Source organism: Stylophora pistillata, chromosome 2 (genome assembly GCF_964205215.1).
Source record: "Stylophora pistillata chromosome 2, jaStyPist1.2, whole genome shotgun sequence".
NCBI classification, from domain to species: domain Eukaryota; kingdom Metazoa; phylum Cnidaria; class Anthozoa; order Scleractinia; family Pocilloporidae; genus Stylophora; species Stylophora pistillata.
The window spans coordinates 9,127,902-9,151,473 of record NC_142520.1 but is presented as its reverse complement, the minus strand read 5'-3'; the positions used below and the strand labels follow the sequence as shown (position 1 = coordinate 9,151,473).

At 39.6% G+C, this 23,572-nt stretch overlaps 2 protein-coding genes across 2 annotated transcripts in view; both read left to right on the top strand.

The window, feature by feature from the left end:
- The window catches only part of LOC111338937 (uncharacterized), a 47,410-nt gene extending 33,141 nt beyond the window's left edge, over positions 1-14,269 (top strand). Inside the window, exons 10-28 of the mRNA XM_088749237.1 lie at positions 288-1,013; positions 2,463-3,089; positions 4,107-4,823; positions 5,496-5,894; positions 6,227-6,418; positions 6,651-7,886; positions 8,227-8,682; positions 8,878-9,702; positions 9,821-10,000; positions 10,122-10,247; positions 10,576-10,698; positions 11,241-11,363; positions 11,576-11,635; positions 11,731-12,009; positions 12,357-12,479; positions 12,583-12,705; positions 12,926-13,048; positions 13,524-13,687; positions 13,839-14,269. Of these exons, the coding sequence (XP_088605363.1) occupies positions 288-1,013; positions 2,463-3,089; positions 4,107-4,823; positions 5,496-5,894; positions 6,227-6,418; positions 6,651-7,886; positions 8,227-8,682; positions 8,878-9,702; positions 9,821-10,000; positions 10,122-10,247; positions 10,576-10,698; positions 11,241-11,363; positions 11,576-11,635; positions 11,731-12,009; positions 12,357-12,479; positions 12,583-12,705; positions 12,926-13,048; positions 13,524-13,687; positions 13,839-13,874 (6,638 nt within the window). The 3' untranslated portion in view covers positions 13,875-14,269. The remainder of the gene's footprint in view (positions 1-287; positions 1,014-2,462; positions 3,090-4,106; positions 4,824-5,495; positions 5,895-6,226; positions 6,419-6,650; positions 7,887-8,226; positions 8,683-8,877; positions 9,703-9,820; positions 10,001-10,121; positions 10,248-10,575; positions 10,699-11,240; positions 11,364-11,575; positions 11,636-11,730; positions 12,010-12,356; positions 12,480-12,582; positions 12,706-12,925; positions 13,049-13,523; positions 13,688-13,838) is intronic.
- Positions 14,270-17,201: 2,932 nt separating this feature from the next.
- LOC111338938 (uncharacterized) lies at positions 17,202-22,536 on the top strand. The gene is made up of 7 exons (XM_022945505.2): positions 17,202-17,423; positions 18,098-18,397; positions 18,785-18,938; positions 19,284-19,468; positions 19,571-19,900; positions 20,574-20,891; positions 21,352-22,536. The coding sequence occupies exons 1-7, from the start codon at positions 17,342-17,344 to the stop codon at positions 21,906-21,908; spliced, it is 1,926 nt and encodes a 641-aa protein (XP_022801240.2). The 5' UTR covers positions 17,202-17,341; the 3' UTR covers positions 21,909-22,536.
- The last annotated feature ends 1,036 nt before the right edge of the window (positions 22,537-23,572 follow it).

The window sequence follows — 23,572 nt, the reverse complement described above, 5'->3', positions numbered from 1 at the left end:
GGGTACCTGTTATATATTGTCTGATCTGCAATTTGAGAAATTCCCATGTAAGAAACGTGGATATCGAAAGCAGGTTGTTAAAGCTGTCGGATAGAATCAATTTACGAAGCTTCGCCACTGTAAAAGTCGAAAGCGACCTGAACTCAAGCCGGTTTGTTCATTTTCCCAAACCTCTGTCCCGAATAGAATTGATTTATTTTTTGGTTTATGTAATTTTGGACAGGACGCAACAAAGGAAAATGGTAAATAATTTTTAAATTCTTGATTTTTTCAATCTCTTATCTTAGATTACGGACCCAGAACTACCCATCAAGTCCCAATCCGTTCTCAAGATCAAAGTCGCCGTTATCGTAATAAACTCAGCCCAACAGAACCTCGTAAAGCGCTACGCGATGACCCAACTAAACAAAGTGGTATTTTGGCGAACAAGATATCTTCGAAACATCCCACTGTGAACCAGTCTTTCATTGACAAGATAGTCGAGGAAATCGAAGCAAAGCACCCGATCCTCACAAAGGGAAAAGGGGGCAACACTGATAGCTTACAACGGCTAATTGACAATGTGGCAGACAGTGTCGTCAAACAGGTCACAGAGGAGTTTACTGAGCCACAGACTAAGCCAAGTAGACGTGTCAATGTGCCTAAACCTTGGTCGCAGAAGGAAATATCAGACCCCAACGGTACTGTGGCAGATATGCCTCTTCTCAATGACAGAAAGCCCCACGCGAAATCTTCATTGGTAAAAGATATTGACTTAAAACTTCCCTCTGAGGTGCCTAACAGTGATGAGATCAGTGGACAATTCTCGCCTGATTCCATCCCGGCGGACGTCAAACCCCCATCAAGGATGTCATTACCGCAAAGATCCCGTTTTGTAAATCAAAGGCCGCAACCCGAGGAACCAGGAAAGCAAGAGCTACGCGAAATGTTTAAATTCACGCATCGGTTTGATGAACAGAGGCCCAAGTTGCAAGGCGGAAGGAAAAAGGTTACCATTCCTGCAACGAATGAAGGTATGAAATTATATCTTTTTTATTTTAGTTTTTTTCTTAAGCTTCGTATGCTGCTCTTGTATATTAACTACTGATAATTAACAAAATTAGGTAAAGATAAGATAAACTAGTTTTCCTTTTTCTGTTATTGCTTTACCTCAATCGTTATTGAAGTTAACAATTTAATGGGCTCACCGACTTAATGCTTCTTTTTCCATCATTGATTACAATCTATTTCAATACAACATTTTAAATTTTTCTAAATTAAAATCTAGAGTTTTTGAAAAATGATACTTTCAAGATAATCAAGTCACTTCTACAATTTTGTGATGTCTTATTTTTAATTTTTATTATCAATTCTTTTTTATATAATTTATAGCATAGAACGTTCTATATATTTATTTGAGTAAAGGCTGATAGTTTCTAAAGAAACTGTTTGGGGCTGCGTCGGTGGGGGTAACGAAATAATTTAAATATATCAACAAAGTTGAAATGGCAAATTGGCAACCGATACGATTATAAAAGCTGACGTTTCCAGCGTTAACCCTTCGTCGGAGCGAAAGACGAAGGGCTAACGCTCGAAACGTCAGCTTTTATAATCGTAACGGTGGCCAATTTACCATTTCAACTTTGTTGATATATTCAAATTATATATTTATTTAATTGATATTTACATAAATGACACCAATAATTAGATTAGAGTGCGTGCTACTTTAAAAACCAGAACCAAGATGATTTTTAAAACAGTTTGTGCTCCTCCGCTCTCTCATATCTTTTAAAGCCGGTTTGACCGGATAGCATAACATTGTAAGAGATCTTTAAGAGCTCTTGCATTGCTGTGCTGTCCGGGAGAGCTTAATCAACAGCCTACAGCCATTAGGAAAAAGGACTTTGGTAACTGTGACCAACCATATATATTATATTTTCCACTAGTTACCGAAAGGTTTGTTTTAACGTCAACACAATCGTATTCCAGTGTATATAGTTGTCGAGGTTATCTTTTTTTAACTTCTTTTTAATTATCATAAGAGGAAAAGGAAACAAACTAATGAAAAAAGGACACTGTTATCAATGTAAATATATGTATTGTTTTCTGTTTTAACCCTATAACACCCAATTTTCATGTTCCAATCAAGGTACAGTTTGAGGGATACTGTTTGATTTTACCCCAAGATGATTTTATATTTTTGATCCTAATAGTGGAACTGTTAATCGCTCAGACAGGAGAACAGGAATGTCAGTGAGCAAGTAAAACCACTCGTCTCCCTCAGTTGTAGCGCGGGCTAAATTCTTTGGGTTCGTTTGCTCTCTTCCTTGCTCCGAGGTTTTTCATTTTTTCTTTTCTTTTTTTTTTCTTCACCAACACGCCGCATTAATTAGGCCTTGCTACACATTTGCTCACAAACGTGTTTAAACACAGTGGCGTTACATGCATATTTAAATATGTTCTTTTTTGTTGTTGTTATCCAGGTAACGCAGCTTACCTGGTGCTTCATATAGGCTTTGAGCAAATCGAAAATCGCACAGCTCTCGACAGCTCAGAGCACAAGAACAATGCCATTCTTAGTCCAGAGGTGCGCCTCTCCGTAACCGAATCCAAATGCGGGTCTGCCTTGAGCATGCAAGGTGGACGCTTACTTTTTACCCGTTTCAACAGTCGTCCACGTGAAGCGATAACGATCACATTGTGGCTCAAGCTAGACTCGGTCTCGGGAACAGCCACCTTGTTCAGTACCACGGGGTCTGGAGCCAAGTACAACCTACAGTACCGCGATGGCAACATTCACTGGTCTCACGTCGATGACTTAGGACACGTGATATTCAGCATGGCAACGAGGCAGACTGTAGACTCCTTAGATTGGATACATCTTAGTGTTACTTATGACGCACACATCAACATGAGCAAGATTATTTTGAATGGAGCCGTTCTGGACGAAAAAGAAGGCCATGGATTGCTTTCGCAGAATTGGGATGGGGAAGTCGGGATCGGAATTCCCGAAGGGATACGAGGACTTATCGACGAGTTTTATATGTACAATCATGCGCTTGCCGCGTCCGATCTGAAGGATCTGTCGGAGGAATGCAACCCTGGGGCAGGTATTAAACATACTTACTGTGCATCTTTGAGAAGAGTTGTTTTCTGTTTTACTCTATTGGCTTGTTGAAAAGGCTAATGTTTTATTCACTGGCCCTCGCCTTTGGAATTCCTTACCTACAAGTATAACTAATTCAAATTCTCTTAGAATATTTCGTAAAACCCTGAAGAACTCTAAACTTAATTATTACTCTTTTTTATTATCTACCTTAGTGCATGAAGGAATACTTTTTATAAAAATTAAAAAAATATATATCTCCCATCTGGGGCTCGGATTTTTTTATTACACTAAAATTGTTTCATCTTTAAAAAAATATATATATATATTCTTAATATTGCCCTTGACTGTATTTTATAATTAAGGGTCATCCACTAGATTAGCCTTTGCTATTTGGATGATCCTAACTCGCTACCTATTCTATTGCTATATTTTTTCTCCTTATTCCTATGCTGTACTGCATTTAGTTGCTATTTAAATTTAACCTATGTATCTTGTAAAACCGAACTGAATTAAATAAATCTTCACATGCAGGCTCGTCGAATATGACATTTAAGATGTCAAATTATATTGCGTTTCGGTCACCTCGGACTTCAATGCACAGTACAGTTTTGTAGCAAATGAAATGAAAACCTATAGTTTCCACAGCTTTTGGGTTTAATTTCTTTATTTATGCGAAAACTGCAAACACGCGTATGTTTTGTTGTTGATGTTGTTGTTTCGGTTTTTGGTGGCTGCCCCAGGGGCAGTTAATTAGCGAGTTGGCTTATCCTTCTCCAAATGTAAGGTTTTATTTCTTAGGTATTTTTCTTTGAGATGGACCAAAAGCAGTGGAAACAAACATGTTCAACGAAACTGTGTTTATCAAAACAAAACAAAACAAAAAAACTATTCAAATCCGGCTATAATGTACAAAAAAAAAAACCAACAAACAAAAACGCAATTCAGCTTTATACCACACTGTGTTCAAGGTCATTACTATGTAAAACTATACTGATTGCACTACGCGACTTCCGTTCAGGTGGAGCTATTCCTCTTAAGGAAGGAAGTTACGATGGTCTCATACCTGACGATATGATCCAGGATGCAATATTACAGCCGCATCCAAATGCTTCAACGACAAAAATTCCAAACGCTGCGGTAACAACCCCTACCGCAACCACTACAGGGTCAACATTAAGGTCTACAACAAGGTCAACAACAAGGTCAACAACAAGGTCAACAACAAGGTCAACAACAAGGTCTACAACAAGGTCAACAACACAGCTCACTTCACCAACAACAAGGCCGCTTACATCAACGACAACCAAGCCGACAACTAAGCCAGCAGCCGATGCAAGGAAGACAACAACGTCGTCTTCGTATAAACCAACTCTTCAGGTACCGTTTGGTATAACCCTTAGTAAAAAGGCTGGCTCAAGCACTGTTCCGTCTACGATCACCTTACATGACGAGCCTAACTGCCAGCAAGGGATGTTTTATGATAACAGTGAGTTACGAGGTGGCATGGACGCTGGCTTGTTCATAGACTTGGGGCGAGTGAAAGGCTCAACAAGTTGTTTGAAGTTGTGTTGTGAAATCGAGTCATGTGACCTGGTGTTCATGAAGCGTGACAGCTGTTATGCCGTGGACTGTTACAATAACAAATTGTGCGAGCCCGTGCCAGTGGTGTCTTACAGAAGTGACATGCCCAGCGTTCATTACATTACCAGGAGTGGGAAGTCAGTTCTAGATGAAAGTAAGTACATTGTAGTGGAATGTATAAATTGCCCTTGTTAGCAAATATGTCTAAGAGAGGTGTAAGTTAAAAACAAGAACTGCAATGACTGCTGCGTTCAATAAGGTGTTTGTGTAATTGGTTAATTTTCATGGTAACGTAAACAAAATTTGATTTGTAGTGTTATTACAGCAAGTGCAATAATAATTTTAACCTATAATTAATAACAATTCACCGAAGTGGATTTGGCTAGCGGTGGATATTTACCGAGCTGCCAAGTGAGTAGTTATTTTAGTATATTAAAAAAAATTGAGATAATATACCAATAAAATTATTTTAACTCATTTACTCCTGCACCTATTACAATATTTCCGGGTGCAAATTGCGTGAGGTGCTCGGAGGTAAATAGCAAAGGATATTCGGAGTTTGATTTGCCAATCAGAGCGCACCTTCAACGCTATCCAGCTATCAGCTGCTTGAGTCCCAGCTGACTTAAAAAACAAAGTCGATCGTGTTGTTCAATGAATAGTGATCACTTTTGAATCAGTTGTTCTAGTGGCAAGCCGTCACGCTTCTTTGCTTTTTTTGTCTTTTTTTTTTGTATGTGTGTGTGTTCTCTATCTGTTGAGGTCTCGCTGTCTAAATTTTTGCGTTTAACCAAAGCTTTGCCATGACCCTTTGATCGTTCCACAGAGTTACGAAAGTTGGAGACTCGACCCAAACCTCCCGGAACTACCCAAATGCCGACCCTCCCACCAACACCTTACAGAACAACAGCAAGTGAAATATTTCTTCCATACAAGCAGATCTCCATGCGTCCAACTTACGCCCCGTCAATCACAAAACGTTTCTGTGCCCAAGGAATGTTCTTCTACAACGTGAAGCTTCGAGACGGGTGGAACGCTGGGATGCTGCTTCAGATCTCTAGTGTACGGAGCATGGCGGAGTGCATTCAGGATTGTTGTGACGAACCAGCGTGTGATTTTGTGATGCTGAAGCAACGAAGGTGTTACAGTGTGCGATGTAAGGGAGGTGATACTTGTACGGTGGAAGAAGGAGGAGAATATCAGATCTCGTTTGTGAGTAGACAAGGTGAGATGTTGGACCAATTCCCTTGAAGACATCAAAAATTGCCTCTTAAGTGATTCGCTGTCTTTTATGATCTTCTTTATATTGTTGGGTTTACCAGATATATGGCATACGGCGTCTTTTTTAACTTTACGTTTTTCATATATTTTTGTTACCTTCACCTGATCATAGACTTTTCGTCTATTTAGTGGTACCTGAGCCTAAGTGGTATATTCGAAATATTTGTTTGTTTTTTTTTTACTGGGTCTTAGAAAATACAATTAAAACGAACACATACAGTACAACGTTTATACCACCTAAAGCTAATAGCATCGTTGTGCTTTTTCCTGACACAGATATGGTCGAAGACGAGACACAGTCTACACCGACCCCCACACCGTTACCCCTGAATCCTCTGGGCGGAAAAATGGACGAGTTGTCAGTTAGCCATGTTCGTTATCTGTCATTGTACCTTGGCTTTGATCATGTAATTGGTTCTGTGGCGGTAGATGGATCGGGCTTAAACAATGACGCGAGATTAACGAGAGGTAATGAAACATTAGAACAGTATTTCAAAGAAATAGCTAGTTCTTGACGAGAAACTGATGACTTTTACTTTTCGGTATATAGTTTCCTCTCGATATGAGGTACGTCTGGAATGTTTCTTTTTCTCCTTAAATTTTATTTTTTTTTCATCAGTTAAAACCTTTTTAATGAACTAGTTATCGATAATTCTGTTGAATTAATGGATTTAATCCTGTTTTTGTCCTTCGTTTGCAGGAACCGAAGTTTCAAGACCTGGTAAGCAAGGAACCGCGATAGAATTGAATGGCGGCGATGTACTTCTCGATGGTGAACATTTCCGGGAGAAACCACGTGAAGCCGTCACCATTGCTTTATGGTTAAAACTGTGGAGAACCAGTGGAGTGCACTCCATTTTTGATACAATCGGCGGGCATTCGATCCACAGCAAGGGACAGTATCACTTTGAGGTGTACGATGGAAGGTTGAGGTGGTTCCATCGTAATGAATACGCTAAGGAGGTTTTCAACGTTAGGACTTCGCCAGTTTTGCAGCCCAGTATATGGTACCATGTGGTTGGCACTTACGACTCCCTTAAGCACATGGCAAACGTCTTTCTGAACGGTGACTTGGTGGGAGAGGGTCGTGGCAGTGGTATGCTGTCCCTAGACTGGGAGTCTAAGGCCGGATTTGGCTCACATTCCGGGCGAAGGGTTTTACTCGGCTTCCTCGATGAGATTTATATCTTCAGACGGGCAGTTCTGGCGAAAGAAATTGAAAGATACTTGGAGAATTCTAATAGTGAACCGCTCCTTCATTCGGAATCCAACACTGTACTCACGGAGACTTTCACTGAAAGTCCTTCTGAGGATAGCTTTTCAGATGTTAATACTGACCCTGTTTGGTTTTCGAAACCAACCAGCCATTTAAGTAATCTTCCCAACCAGAGTCCTTCTAGCAACTACATGAACTTCATGGACCAGGACGAAATCCAAAGTGCTTCAACACTTGGCGCAACAGCAGTTGTTGTCAGTGCTGCGAGAGCAAAATCAAGAACGAAAGAAACCACAAATATGCCAACAGTGACGTCGCCGCAAACGACAAAGACAACTACAGAGACAGCCACATTATCAACAACGCCGCCAACCACGTTGAAATCAACAACAATGATCAAAACGACTGCGTCACCTCATACAATAGACAGCACTGCACCAGAAAGACTGAAAACGATGTGCAAATTGGGAGACGTGTACAGAAATAGGGATCTTGTGGGTGGATTAGGCGCGGGAAATTTCACTGACAAAGGAAAGGTTGACAGCATTGAAGAGTGTATGAAAATTTGCTGTGGAATACAAGATTGCTCTGTAGGTTATATGGTGGAGAACAACTGCTTTGCCATAACTTGTACGGAAAAGGAGCAGTGTAAAACGTTTATAAAGAGTCTGTCGGAGAACAGCCCTGTCATTGGATTTGTGAAGCGAAGCGAACGAAAAGGTTAGTTAGCTCTTTGGAATTACAAACTATGTCTCAAAATATCGTGCCTAAAAATGAGCCATTTGCAATGTCCGTGCAGAGATCACTATAGAAGTAAAAACTTGGTTGCAATGAACATACTCTTTGTTGGTCTGTTTACTAAGAGCATGCAAGTGCTCCGATAAACCATTAAAAGGGACTGGGTATGCGAGGAAAGCATTTAGATAGTCTCCAGGCTGCTATTTTTAAGTTTGTTCTGATCGTAGTATGTCGTTAACTACTACTGTGTGATGTAACTGCTATCATTAGCAAGTTTTCCTTACTTTATGTTATGGATGACATCTGCCATCCCTTTCGCTAGAATCAACTTCTCATCCTTCGCCGAAGGAGGAAAACGAAAAACCAACTTCTCCAGCTAGTGCTACACCTGTAGAACCAGAAGCAAAGTCATCGGACGCCCCACAAGGCGACAAAGAAGCTGCCTTCAACTTCACTGATATGTTATCAACTAGTAAACCCACTTTAAGTACGACATCTGATCATGCACTATCAAGCTGCACTTACAGCAGACTTTACCGCCACGTGACTTTAGTAGGCGGGCTTCGTGCTGGAATTTTTACACGGCTGGCTGAGAATACAGACATGGACGAATGCGCCCGGAAATGCTGCGCGCGAAGGTCATGTGATGCTGCGATCCACATGAGAGCAACATGCTTTGGATTGCAGTGTTCCAGTTCAAAGCTCTGTAGTACCAGGCCGTCACGTCTAAAGAACTTTTCTCTTCACATAATGTATATGTACAGAGGAGAAAGCAATGGTGAGTCTCGGATAAATGTGTTGTAATTTAGATATTCACTCGAAGTAAAATACTCTACAAGGGGGAAAATTGTTTTATCGGATTGCGCTAGCAGTAAAGTAAAATACTAACTTTTGATATAATTAAATTATTTGTAATTGTGAATTTCTAAGAGCCGCTGGCAGCAAATTAATTTGTATTTTCTTTCTTCTAAAGCTCGCACTAAACCAACAGAAACTTTCAAGACAACAGAACCATCTTTAGAAGACCTTCTCGGTGAAGTCAAACTCACGCAGTCTCCAACAACTAAGTCACCGCTGAACAACATGCTCGGTTTTCCTCGCATGGAAAACAATCATGTGACTAGTTCTGAGCCTTTATCTGAGTGCTCTCAAGGACTGATGGTCAACGATGTTATTTTAAATGGCGGGATGGGTGCTGGCGAGGTTTTTCAGTTTCCCCACGTGAATGACATACAGCTCTGTATCGAGAAATGTTGTTTGACAACAAAATGCCACTTGGCTTATGTCATACAAGAGGTTTGTTACACCGTAAATTGCTTCAGCCGTGATCTCTGTCGAACAAGACCTATCGAAGACACAATGGTACACTCAGTTATCGCTTACATCAAGAGAAATGGCTTAGCGATGTTCAGCAGCGCTGACGAAGCGAGCGTGGTGCAGCTTGGGAACGCGAGCATTGCTTTACCAGCACGTAAACCAAGTCCTACCGCTGGTGTAGTTGACGCTTCTCAGAACAGCATGATCTGCCAGCAAGACAGAACGTTTTACAACGTGCAGCTGAAAGGAGGTTGGAGCGCTGGTCGATTTACCGACAGAGGCCTGGTAATGGATATCAGTCAGTGTACGGGGATCTGCTGTGAGGACAGATCATGTGACCTGGCCTACACGGAGGATCAGCGGTGTTACACGGTGAAATGCAACAATCAAGACGCGTGCAAGCTTATCGAAGCCAGTCCTCTTGCGGTCAAGACTGCCTTGGCTTACGTCAGTAGGCTAAAAGACAAGGATGTTTTGCAAGGTAAGATATAAATTTAAATCCTTAAATATTTGTATGATTTACACAAGAATAGAGGACTTGTAATGCATACTTCAAGAGCGCAGGCGACAGGAAACGTTTGTTCATTTTCTCTCCACAGTAACTTCACGACCGACTGAGCCGACTGCGGCAAGGTTACAATCTACGGTTGTCAAGAATGTTAATGAACATGGTAGTCACCACAAAGAAGACGAAAAACAGGATGCCTCAAAACCATATCATGTCCTGAAACAGAACTTAGATAAACACAAACATCATCATCATCACCATTCCAATAAAGGTAGAATAGCAATGCTAAAAGAAATTCTTTCACAACTATTCTATTTCCAGAGAAAAGAATAAGCGGAAAACTAAGCTTAACAGTTCATTTATCGTTATTCGTTTTTTTCTTCTTGTTGCAGGTGAACAGAAGTGTCCCGCCAAAAGATACGGCTGCCAGCATCACTGTATTCATCTCCCAGATGGAGGTCACCGCTGCATGTGTCGCCATGGTTACAACTTGGCGCAAAATGGAAGACATTGCGAAGGTAAAGGCTACAAAAGACGTAGTTTTACCCGGATCCCATGTCCTTTGTTTTACTCTTTTGATCGTTGAAAATCAAACTTCAATTTCTTATTTAAATTAAGAGTAGAAAAATATAGAATATGGAATCCCCTTTTACATTATTTAAAATCAATTTAATGTGGGACTTGACGAGCGAACCGTTTTGTTGCTCCTACTGTAGCTTAATTTGACATAAAATGTTATTCCATGCATGTAAACTGCCCGTGTGTGGAGCGAAACGAAGTAAGAGTGGTAATCCATCTAATAATGAAATCTAATAAATAACGCAACGCAATTCGCATTTTGCACAGACGTGGACGAATGTACTGATAGTATGCATGGTTGTCAACACGAATGCGTTAATAACGACGGTGGTTATCGGTGCGAGTGCCGCAGTGGATTCATGCTGAACAAAGACTTGAAACATTGTGACGGTAAATAACTTTGGCTAACACGAAACTTGATTTAAAATCTAAGCTTGACGTTAGCATCTTAGAGATTGTTTAACCCATTTTATCTTGCGCGTGACCTCTTTTTGTTACAAAGAAAATTGCTAAAGCTTTCGGTGAAAACCAAGCGCTCAGCATCTTGGTTTTTGCTTGTTCCTTTGCCTGTCTATTCTGGTGTTGCAATAATATCCAATACCCTGGAACCGAGTGGTTTGAAATCTGATAACCGCTTATTCTGGTTTTATTGCAAACAAAATCTAAACGAATCTTTGACAAAATTCTTGTTTTGTCTTAATTGTGCCATTGATAAATCGACCCCAGTTATCGGGTCCAAAATCGAAACCCATACATGGTGTTGATTGCTGCCTGTGAAAATTTTAGGCCTTAAGTGGTAGTCACAAAAAGTAGACGCTTTCGTTCGATGTTGAACATTACTCGAATTCCTTTATCTTCATGTTTAATACCTCTACCTTTAAAAGCTGCTTGGTCGTTTTAACTTATTCATGCTTCTTTATTTCTTATTCTAGACCTTGATGAATGCACCATGGGTGTCCACAGCTGTGAGCAGTCCTGCCTTAACACTCTTGGAAGCTACAGCTGCTCCTGTGAAGAAGGTTTTCAACTCCGAGCGGACAAACGAAACTGTATAGGTATGCTTATTGATCATTGGATATTTCCCATTACTCATTTCTCATTTCTCATTTCTCACTTCTCGCTACTTCTCACATCTCACTTCTCACTTCTCACCTCTCACTTCTCACTTCTCACATCCCACTTCTCACTTCTCACTTCTCATTCACTACTTCTCATTTTTCTTTTAATTAAAATGAATGAAGCTAATTTCTAACTAACTTTCTACTAGAAATCACTGAAATGGGATCCAAGAAAGATGAAGATCATCCCGCCTTCTCTGGACTAGAAAGTAAATGATAAGTTTTCCTTTAATCAACTTTTCAATTCAGATCCTTCTTTTGTATAGCCAGTATTAAAATTATTATTTTCCTTTTAATCCCTTAGTTCCAACAACGATAACTCAAGCACCAAAGGATCTCACAGTAACCCAGTTTAAATCTGGGATCTTTCACTGTAAGGCGCGAGGTCACCCAGCCCCTCATATCGCCTGGGCATCAGGACCAAACGGCGACCAACCCATTCCTGCTGAAGATAGGTTCAGAATTCTACCCACCGGCTCATTGGTGATTGGTCATGTAAATTTCACTGATCAAGGGATGTACCGATGCGTGGCGTCCAACCCCGCTGGGAGTGCAACGGCTGCAGCAAGTCTTACTTTGAACGGTGAGAAAAAATGTCGCACTTTTATCGACTCAAATCTCTTATTGTGCGCCACCGTTTCATTTTTTGCTTGTTACTTTACTGTTTCTGTTTTTTAACTTTTTGATTAATTTGGCCGGGCCTAGTGGCAAAGCCCTTCCGCATTTTGCTTCAAGGCGCTTTGTCGTCCTTTTGAAGTTCACTGTTACATAAAAGTTGCTTCTCCCTTAGCAGGTTTCAGCTTAAACCTTTCTGAAATGGTCCCCTTTTTTTTTGTTTTTTTTTGCAAGGGAAACAAATTTTTTAAAACTAAGATAGGATACCATGTAATATTCTCAATTCATTTCAAATGTGTCATTTTCGTTCTTTAGACTTTGACGAATGCAAAGCCCACAGCCATGACTGTCAGCAGTCTTGTGTTAATACCCAAGGCAGCTTTAGATGTGAATGTCATTCTGGATTTATTTTACAAAGAGACAGAAAGAGTTGTGAAGGTATTGTGACGTTACACCTCTTGAATCAAAATTATATAAAGGTAATAGATGAAGTAAGTGGTATTATTAAAACCTGAAATATTTTGCATTCGCTTTCCTCCAGATGTCGACGAGTGTAACGTCGGAAGCCATTTTTGTGATGACCTTTGTCAGAATACCCAGGGTAGTTTCACCTGTCACTGCAGGTCAGGGTTCAGACTGATGGCGGACCTCAGAACTTGCTTAGGTATTACAACTGTTTCTGTATATTTTTTTTTTATCTTCATTTAAGTTATTTTCGCCTTTGCGTATTGCGGTTTCCACTGCAATGCGTGATCTGAAGTATTTCTACTCTCTTTGCTGGAATATTTTTGTGTGAACAATGGACTAGGTTGGTACTGTTCTAATTTGAGTTCGGTTGTTTTTTTTTTTTGTTTGTTTTTTTGTTTTTTTTGTTTTTTCTGCAGATATCGATGAATGCACAGAGCCTAGCCATGGCTGTTCTCAGCTGTGTAACAACACTCTTGGTAGTTACAACTGTTTCTGTTTGAAGGGTTATTGGCTGCAAAAGGACAACAAAACATGTGTTGGTAGGTTAAGTTCCAAAATCCGTAGCCATACTTTGCCTTGGGCTCGTTTGCTTGACTTTTTGAACCTCTGATAAGATTTATGAGTAAATTGATACATAGCTTTTTGACGAGGGTACAAGTTAATTATCAAATTAAACTCCCAAAATACAATTCTCTTCTGCGAGCTTGTCGGTCGAACATGCATGGACATTGGCCACGAAGTTACTCAATTAAAGGGGTTGCTGTGTTTTATTATAAACTTTAATCTAGAGATCTTTGATCAAATTTTGTACAAAATTGGCTATAATTTACCAGTTTGTCGATGAATTCATGCCCGTTACTTCCCACTTGTAGTTTACTTATTAGAAACGTTATCACTTTAAATTTATAAACAAACTTTTATCTTGAACTTCCGGAGAATCGTCCAAATTCTTCATAAAGGCTGTTCTTGCTTCTTACTTTGGATAATAATATTTATGATATTTTTTTGTTTTAGATAAGTACGTTATGTTGGACAGTTCAAAACCAACCACGCTCTCAGCTGGTATGGGAGCGTTCGTTGCAGTCGCAGGCGTAAGCGTGTTAATCGTGATTGGTGCTGTGATGTGTGTTATACGCTACAGAAGGAGAGCGAGACTTAGAGGTCTTGAAATGGCAGAGGTAGGTGCAACTTGCTTTGGTTCTTGTTTTTCGTCTTTTTTTGTTGTTGTTGTTGTTTGTTGATAAGTTTTTTTTTTAATTTTATTTAATTTAATTTTTTTGTATAGTTGTTGTAATTACGTAACGTAGACTATCTCTGCTCTTTTTTTAGGGTGAAAAGAAATCTTTGTTTTCATGGTTGGAGTAACCCGGATTATTTCATGGACAATACAGAGCTTTAAAATGTTCTGGTTCCTATTGAGGTGACGGGAGAAGATTGAAGAGTAGCGATCTATTTAATCGCAAGAGATAAGCTATTTTAATGAAATTAGAGTCTTTGTATCTATTTTTATACCGAGTGTAAAGGTTTTTTAATAAACTGATTGAATACAAAGCGAAGACGTTACTGTGCACAGCGATAGAAAATTTTTTTTTTTTACTGTATATCATGAACTCAAGAAGCTCTCAAATGTTGTAAAGATAGCAATATTTATCATATTTTTTTCTCGTGCATCAACTTTTTTTGTACCACCATGTAACTATGTTTCTCGTACACATTGTCACTTTTTTCCCTTTAATAATTAAAGAAAGCTTTTATCCATATACAGTGACTGAATGAGTTTAACTGATAACTTGATGTACCCTTGCACAGACTAACCCCTCGGTCACACTTGCGCTAGGATCATGCTTGCTTGGTAAATTTTTGTTTCTCTAGCAAATTCCTAGCTTGTTATAAATGTGACCGACCAAACTTGGCAATGCCTATTTGCTTAAGAAAGAAGGCGGAGCTGCTTAAACTTCAAAAGAACCGCAGCTTAACCCAAGAGCAGTGCGGAGTGCTCTTGGGCTGAGCTAGACAAACAATTGACCAATCAGGTGAAGCATTGTTTGACATCTCGATCCTTCCCAGATTTTTTGGCGCATAAGCAAGTTCCGTGTTGAGCGTCGTTAAATATGTCAAGACCGACAAAAAATTGTCACCATTAACAAAAAACTGTTTGAAAAAATGCCATTTGCAAACTTTGTGCTTTGAAAGAACAAGTGTTGGCGTCTTCTTCGTCTTAAAGCCTTTTTTCTTCTCTCGCGTTCGCGGAAAGTGCGAAGAAAGGTAAACAAAAAACAGGAGCATTGAGAATTGGTCCATATGAAACCGCGACAAAAATAAGCAGGCTGTTGTTCTTTCATGCTTGCTCCAATCTCTAGCCCGTGCTTGGGTTTGCCTGTCTGACGTCACAAGCAAGCATGCTTCAGAGTGATTTAGAGCGAGTGTAAACGAGGGGTAGGATTTGTTAAGTCGGTGGCAAAACACAGAGCTAAAAAGAAACACAAAACGATTTTATCTCCTTTAAATTTTATCTAGGCTTTGCACGATTCTCCCGGATAATTAGCAGGCGTCGAGCCATTATCTGCACGATTGAAAACGTTTCCCAGCCCCTTTCATGGTACATGATTTCTCGTCGTCCTTCTCATAAATTTGACGGGAGAGCCAACGTCAGTTTTGCCTTTATTTTTCCCTACTCACGCGTCACTCTCTCATCAACTTATCTATTATGTTAATTATAATCCTTGGCCTTTGTTGCTGAGAAGCAACAAAATGGAGTCAAGACAGTCTCGAACTTTGAATTCTCCCTTTGATCCGTCAAATCCAAATATCTCGTGAACCGTACTCATTTTTTATCCATCATGCAAATTCGTGTCTTTTAGAAGTGTTTGGGAGAACTTGATATCATGTCGCCATAACGTCCACTTGCCATTGGTTTTTCTATTCTCGTCAGTTATTAGCTGGATAATTAATGAGAACTGCGAAAACTTAAATTTCTCTGCCTGGAGTCAAACGGCTCATGATGAAGAATGCGGTCAGTTACAAAGGATATTCGAGTCTTCATTGCAGCCGTGGTGGTAGACTGACGCGTAAAAGACAGTGTGCAACGAACTCGAATAGAAAGCACAATTTGTTTCCCAATTACTGATTACCAAAATAATTCATTAGCAAGCTGAAATTGATATTGGTAGTTAAACCATTCTAGCTAATTATCCGAGAGTCTGCTTCGTTAGCACCAAATCTCGCGTTATCAACAGTAATTTATTAAATTGTTATTCATTGTACCAACGTATTCTGTGCAATTCTATTCTGAAATGCTACATGGGACTGCAAAGAAGGCTGTAAGGTTCAAAGAATAAAGCGCTCTCAGATTGGAGTCAACCGGGTCTCATGTTTCTAGACTTACCGCACAATAACAGTGGCATCCCCGAATATTCTGACAGGCGGTATTGAGGGAACAGACCTGCTTCCCCTGAAGACCATGTGATCCTCCACTTATTACCATGTGATCCCCCACCCCATTACCATGTGATCCCTCACCCCATTACCATGTAATCCCCTACCCCATTACCGTGTGACCCCCCACCCCATTACCAGGCCAAAAACAATGACTGGTTCCTAAGTTCGTAGTGATGTACAAAAAAACCATATTCTAGAGCTCTCGAGGGCCTCAGTGGGGTTAACCGCTAGCCATAAAACGGCCAAAACATTTAGCTGTTAGGCGTAAGAATTTACAAACTTTAACCTTTAGTCGTAAAAATATCAAATGTATTTTTTTTCTGGTGACTGCAAAGGAAAGACATTAAGCATTACCCGTAAATTAGCCAAAATTGTAACTGTTAGCCGCAAAAGCCATTAACCCATTGAGACTCTACCCCCCCGTGATGTGAGCTCCAATGAGATTCTTCCAAACGTGAGAGGTGTGGACTGAGCCGGAGTCACGTGAGGGGACACAAAAAGGAACGATGTTCTTCCCTCCCCTCCCATTGTTCTTAATGTTTTGTTTCCTTTCGCCAAAAGGCTTCGCGTGACTCCTAGCTAAAATGGACAAAATGAATTGGTTTCTCAAGCGTCAAACCTAATACATGTTAGAGAAAAAGAAACTATCAGACTTTTCTTTTTTAATTTTTTTTTTTTTTTGCTGACCTATGACTTAGAGGTAAACTGAAATCGGATATCCTAAGTGTTTTTCTGAGAAATACTTATTTGTTACAAGTAAAATTATTGTCTGGCTTCCAGATTGGAAAAATCCTTGTTAAGACCTTTAATTTAGCGATACTTTTGAGCTGGTATTTTGGAAGAAAAAATAAACAAAACGTAGACTTTTGTATATTTGCGTAAAACGACAAAAAGAGAAAACGATCATCAGTTAACCTCAGCCAAATATCATATGGTGAAATATAATTTTTTGTAGGCTATAATTATACCGCATGATATTGCCTTATGATGTATCTTTACTGACCAGTCCTCCTTTAAACCAGTACCTGCAAAAATTGTATTGAAAAGAGCTGTTACCATTAGTAACTTGAATTTTTGGGAAAAAAAAAAACATACAAAAAAACCGATATACAAAACGAGACTACAACAGTAGAAGGAACTGAGCATTTTATGACTCTGTGTTGTATTAAAAGTGAGGTTATGTTTGTGACCGACAAAGCCCGCCATCCGATTGGCTCGCCGGATTAAAATTGACAGGTTGCATATTTGACCTGCTAGGTCATCAGTCAACATTTGCTATTGCTCTCACTGGCTCTTTTTGCCAAAACATTTCTTCGCTATTTGGTCTTTCTTGATCCGTGTGCGATCAGATTTCAAAGAGTTTTTATTCAGTGTTTTTGTGTAATTCAGTAGTCATGTTAAATCCCTTCTGTGGTCGAAAAACCAGAGACGATACATGGTTGATGCTTTCGGCCATCTTGATAACTCTTGCAACAGGTAAGCAGAAATTTATCTCTTGATTGACTTGCTTCTTAGGAATCAAGAATTCATCGTTTACAAAATAAAATAAGTGTGCCTTAGAAGACGCTATCGAGTACTTTATCAAGGCTCAAGTAATGAGAGGTCTTTCTGCGAACAATTTTAAAAATCCGCTGAAAGGCTTCACAATATACGGTTTTTTAATCTTACCACCAGTTTTAACAGAGTGTCACTTGCTCAGCGGAGCTTGACCATAAGAAAAATATTGACTGAAGATCAACTGAAATATAATACTTCGTGGGTTTGTTTTCGTCAAAAACTTGGCTAGATAAAAGTTTGCTAAGCGAGCCCTTGTTGCTTTACAAACTTGAAGTTTACTAAAGAGATCTATATTTGTCATTCTGTTATATTCGTATTTGTTCACGGCAAATTGAAAAGTTGAAACGATGCTTCTATCGTTATAGTACGCTTTTAGATAAATCAATTGAGCAAGAAATTTCTTAGAGACTTAAAAATAAAATGGTACTCGTATGTTCACAAAATGTACTGCGCTATCCACTGGATATAGATTTATCCAGTGGACAGCATTATCCATCCTTTGAACAACTAGGGCCAGGGGGGCATCCCTCACAACTTTTAACAATAATTCCTTCTCTAATTACTGATAAAAAATTTTCAAACATCTTTGGCAGCATTAGGTCACACGATCCTAGAAGAATACAACTGTGGACAAGAAGACATTGAGTACAATGTAACCCTCAGAGGTGGTCAGTTTGCTGGGATTTTCAAGGACCGTGGACCGGTGAAGAATATGCAGGAATGCATGCATTTATGCTGCAATACAAAGAAGTGTGACGTGGCCATGATGCACGGGCCGAAATGTTTTAGCGTACATTGTTTGAATGACACAACATGCGAAACAATTCCAGCGGATGATGAAGATATCGACATGCAAGTTGCGCACATGACTACAAAAGGAACTGGACAACTGAGTGAGTTTTTAGAAAATGCTAAATTTTAAACTCAGTAATAAAGTAGAAAAAGATATTTTTTGTCTTAGCAAGGGCTTAGGCTAAATAAAAAAAAGTAGTACCCATGAGGAATCTAACTCAAGACACTTGGATTCCGAATGCTTTGGGCCAGTGAGACTCTATAGACTACTGGGCCTTAACAACTATGAATAGTGTGGAAATGGGCGTAAACTTGTTATAATTAATGGTGCGAGCAAACAGGCAAGAGGTTAACTTGCCATGGGACAAACCGCCCATAACCCCAAAAAGACTGTATTATTGATGTCAGATTTTGGTTATTTCTTTCTGCAAGCAGTGAGTCCTTTTCTCAGTTTGAAAACAGGTCTACGTTATTCTTAACTTCTGCAGCCGAAGCACCGGTGAGCGACAATCTTAACAGCTATGACCCTGAAGCGAAATGTCCGCACAACGAGATCATGTACAACGTGAAGCTAATGGGTGGATTGAAAGCAGGAAAATTCACAGACATCGGAAAGGTTAAGAGTATAAAGACTTGTATCAGGTAAATGAAAATTAAACTTAGATGCTGCATTTATATTTAATAGTAACATGTACATTTTGTGTGTATTTTTTAAAGTCGTTAGTCCCTACTTGATTTGTTTTTATTGGCTTCTTGTCACTTAAAAGTTGTTCTCGAGATGACCTGAAATTTTGTGGAATTTTCGTTTAAAAAAACTTTATTGAAAAGTGATTGAAAAACTTTCTCTGGCTTATATCTTGTGCTAAACCAAGATTAAATTCCTTTACACCTTACTCGAATTTGGACATCGGTACCACACTGAAAAGAAAATGTGTTAAAGAAACAGGTTGTAAAACATGAACTTATTTTAATTTTATTTGCTCGAAGATATTGCTGCGAGTCCAAAGTGCAGCCATGTGACCTAGCTTTTATGCTAAGCGATCGCTGTTATCTGGTGAAATGCTACTCAGAGGAGAGGTGTCAGGCGATTCCCGCCGCCGCTATTGATCATTCATTTAAGCAGAAAATGGCTTTTGTAGCGCCATGGTTATATCAAAAGGGCAAGAAAGTTGGTAAGTGAAAGAAGTAGCGCAGGCAGTCAAAGCATACCATTGTTTTCTCACAAAATCTAATCAGATGCAGCTTTTGATGACTCCATACTCTGCTTCACTCAGTGAAAATTCCATCTAGCCAGTCTCCACATCACTTACAATGCGTTCAAAGCAGACGCTACACAAAATCCCGACTTCTCGACGGCCCAAACGCTGGGCTCTTCACTGACGTTGGCCGGGTGGCAAACCCTCAAATATGTACCCGCTTGTGCTGCGAGAATCCTTCTTGTGACTTAGCCTACATGTTTGGCCGTACGTGTTTCCTTGTAAAGTGCTTCAGTGAAAGAAGCTGTCGCACCATTCCCGACGAAGACGCTTGGCGTAATGATACTAATTTGGACAGATCCACCCAATACATTGTAACACGAAAGTTTGGTGTAAAACTAAGAGAAGGTAAGGGATATTAAACAACTTAAGATTGTATATTTCAGTCTGAAGATGAAGCGGGGAGAAATCATTTGTTAATCTTATGAACAAAAACTCTAAAAAATTCCAACAAGTAGCCTCGCAAAACAGTTGCTTGCTCAAAACAAACCTGGCTCCTCAACAGAAAGTATTCAAATTCTATTGTAGTTGTTTAAGCTCTTCCTTGCTTTCTGCCGATCGGCAGGTGTGGCAATTAATGAACTTAACCCGGGCAAAAGATGAAAAACTTTGACCATATTGGGTATTAAAATTGTTTCAAGTATTTACGTTAGCGGCCCAGTAAAAAAAAAAAATTATAATCAAAAAACAGAGTAGCTCAACTGAGATGTTTGGAAATAGTAGATTAGCTGCTTGGAGTGATTGAGAACTTTCTGTTATAATCCAGTGTCGAAATTTTAACCCTGCGCAGTCCATGTAAACTCAATTTTTTAATTCCTGTTTCAGAATTCAAGCAACCAAGTAACTCGTAAAAATTTTGAAGACATAATTATTTCTGACTTCATTGTAAGAGTTTATCGGCCGAAATGAAGTGCGCTTTGTTGCTGAAGCTCTCAGTGTTCTGTCCTTAACCAAGGATAAATTTATGTTTCACAGCAAGCAACAAATTATTTTTCTTCTCATATTTTTATTACTTTTACAGACGGAACTCCCGTTATACGAACCGAAACAAACCAAGAAGAGGTTTGTCGCTTGGATGGCGAAATTAGAAACAAGACGATACTCCAGGCTGGCATGGTATCTGGTAAACTGACTCATCACAAAGGTGTTACAGACATTAACTCATGCATAAAGCGATGCTGTGAGCATGAGAAGTGTCACGTGGCTATGATGATGGCGGATAAGTGCTACACGGTGTTTTGTACTAATAGGCAGTATTGCCAGCCTAAGCCAGCTCCGGTAGAGACACACCATACGAACCCTACAGTGGCCTATGTCAAGAGGGGAGAGATAAGCTTTGGTAATGTTTACCTTACAATGGAGCTGTTTTAAATCAATTGTTTCAACACAAACCAAAGTTATCACAAAAACCATCAGAACGAAGGGTAGTCTTCATAAGCCAATGAGTATACAAGGTGACGAAAGAGAAACGTCTCGAAGCAATCACAATTGATTTAAGTTTGCAGGCAAAAGGTCAGAGGAGTGACATGAGTTTTCCGGACCAATCACAGAGCTAAGTGAAACAAAAGCAAACCATGTCGCACTTCTTTCGATATTCGATTTAAAATGGTTTTTCCAACATAGTTAGCTGCTTTTAGACACAGAGATCCATTAAACTAGGAGTAAACTTGTTACATGTTGCGGAGTCTTCTGGGTCTTTCAAGGGGCTACTGCCCACATTGACAGAAAAATGTGACATGCATTTTTTATCAACTTGCCTCTCTTATCATTGTCTTTTTTTTTTACAACAAATCCTGCAGCTCCTAAACCGAGATCGGTGATGCCAAAAATTGAAAGATTCCACCCTAACTTAGTGCAAGATGTCCAAGAAGAATATCTTGAAGCAGATGATAATAATTTCAAAGGCAGTATCGACGTGAATGCGAGCCAACGAAGCAGTTTGCCGAATATCCCAAGTAAAGATGCTGAAGCAGAAACGTCTGGGAGTGGAGACATCGAGGAAGTCGAGGAGTATCATAGTGGAAGTGGAGACCGCGACATTAATGATGGTAGTGGTGGCAGCGGTGACCAAAGCGGGTCTGGAGACAATGCAGAGCAGGTTGAAGAAAGTGGAGAAGAGTCCAGCAGTGAGAGCGGAGCTGAAGAGAACGAGGCTGAAGGCAGCGGAGAGGATAGTGGAGCAGAAGATAGCGGGGCCGGAGATAGCGGTGCTGAGGATAGTGGAGCGAGCGGAGAGGAAGAAGATAGCGGAGATAGTGGGGATGAAGAAAGTGGTGATAAAGACGAGGATAGAGAAGATGAGCTTCAAGGACTGGCCCAGCTAAGGAACACTCAGAGCCTCAAAGGTGTCCTTTGATGATCATTACAAAAGTAGATCTGTAGTTTTCTTGGAATGAAATAATGTTTCGTACAGGAGTTTCATTTTTTGTCTTATGTTAAGAAGTAGTGTGTCAGACTACTTAAGTAGGGGTGCATTTTTCGTGTTGAAACCTTCTCGCAAGGCCTTCCTCTACCATACGTTTGATAGATAATTTGGCCTTTGTGTTGTTTTCCACTGCTTCCCTCGCGAGAGTGAGGGAAGCAGTGGAAAACAACGTTTGAGCGAGGAAAGTAAATAAGATCTACCTTACACTTTCACAGACGGCAATGACAACAAAATTTATATTCATGGAAGACACCATGTAATCTCCGATCACCACAGATTTTGCCTTTTTTCTCAGTGGAGTGAATTTTTCTCTTTTTTAAAGGTCTCTGTTAAAACGTGATTCTGAAAGCTTACCTAGCTTTTCTCAAAAGGCTTTGAACTGGGTTAATATGTACAAATGTGTAATTTCACAAATTGAAGCCCGCTGTAAATTCTTTGTCCTTATAAAAATATATCATACTGTAGCTTTCTAATCTATTTAAAAATCCACGAAAAATAATGTTTTATAATGGAAGTTAAGAGTGTGAATAAACGAGACTAGTTTTGTAGATATTCTAAACTCTTTCTCACTCTTCTCTTTAACAGGGATGTTGTTGTATGCAAAATAAAATTAGGTAGATATTTGCATGAGTCAGTAACACTGAAAGCAACCTCCAACTATCTACTGGTCTCACTAAGTTCTCTCTTTTTGATATCGCTGTTAGATGTGTTGAAAACCCGACCGGAAGTCATCATCACAGTCACGTGATTCACTTCCATCACGTTGGTAAAACTACCGTTACTACAGCTAACAACAGTCCCTTTCACGACTACAATAGACCGGAGAGTCAGTATACCCGATTAACTGTAAATCCTGCGTCCAGATATTCATGCAATAATGTGGAGTTTTATGAAGATTTTTTTTATGTTCTATTTTGTGTCCTTATTTTCACTTGTTCCCACAAATTGCTCCACTAAATTCAGTTTCAAATCGATCACCTTACCATATACGAACACTCTTAAGCGAACGTGTCTACTGCAATTTTAAAACCATTGCAGAGTAATTTGTAAGTGGAGCCTGATTTTGGGCTGGGCTAATTCGTCCATTATAGTATATAACCAAAGTCACATTTCTTTTAGTTCAGGGTAACTTCATTTAGGTAATGCATGACATTCATTCGCTGTTCTCAGAAAAATTCGTCCGAGGCAGCCATCCATGGTAGAATTCTATCACAAGAGCCACTTGGCTAGCCAAGCGAGCTGGATGTCCATTCGGTTCAATGAATTTAAAGGGAAGTTCTTGCGTATTACTTCATGGTTCAGAAATGACTGTTACGGTCCTTAACTTTCGCTAATTGTCTTGTTAAATGACAAGCACTGAATATCTCTAAGGAGTTATTCGAATGGAAAATCCAACCACACTAAATCAATTTGAAACTTTTAGGAATAAAGAGCATCAATCGAGCTTATGCATAAGTTGTGCTGCAATTGACTGAAACAAAGCCACAAACAACGTCATTGAGGGCCAACTATGGTTCTTCAGTAATTGATTCAGGTACATATGGATATATATTATTTTGAATTTGCATGTGCTGTTTGCAAAGTCTAGAATTATA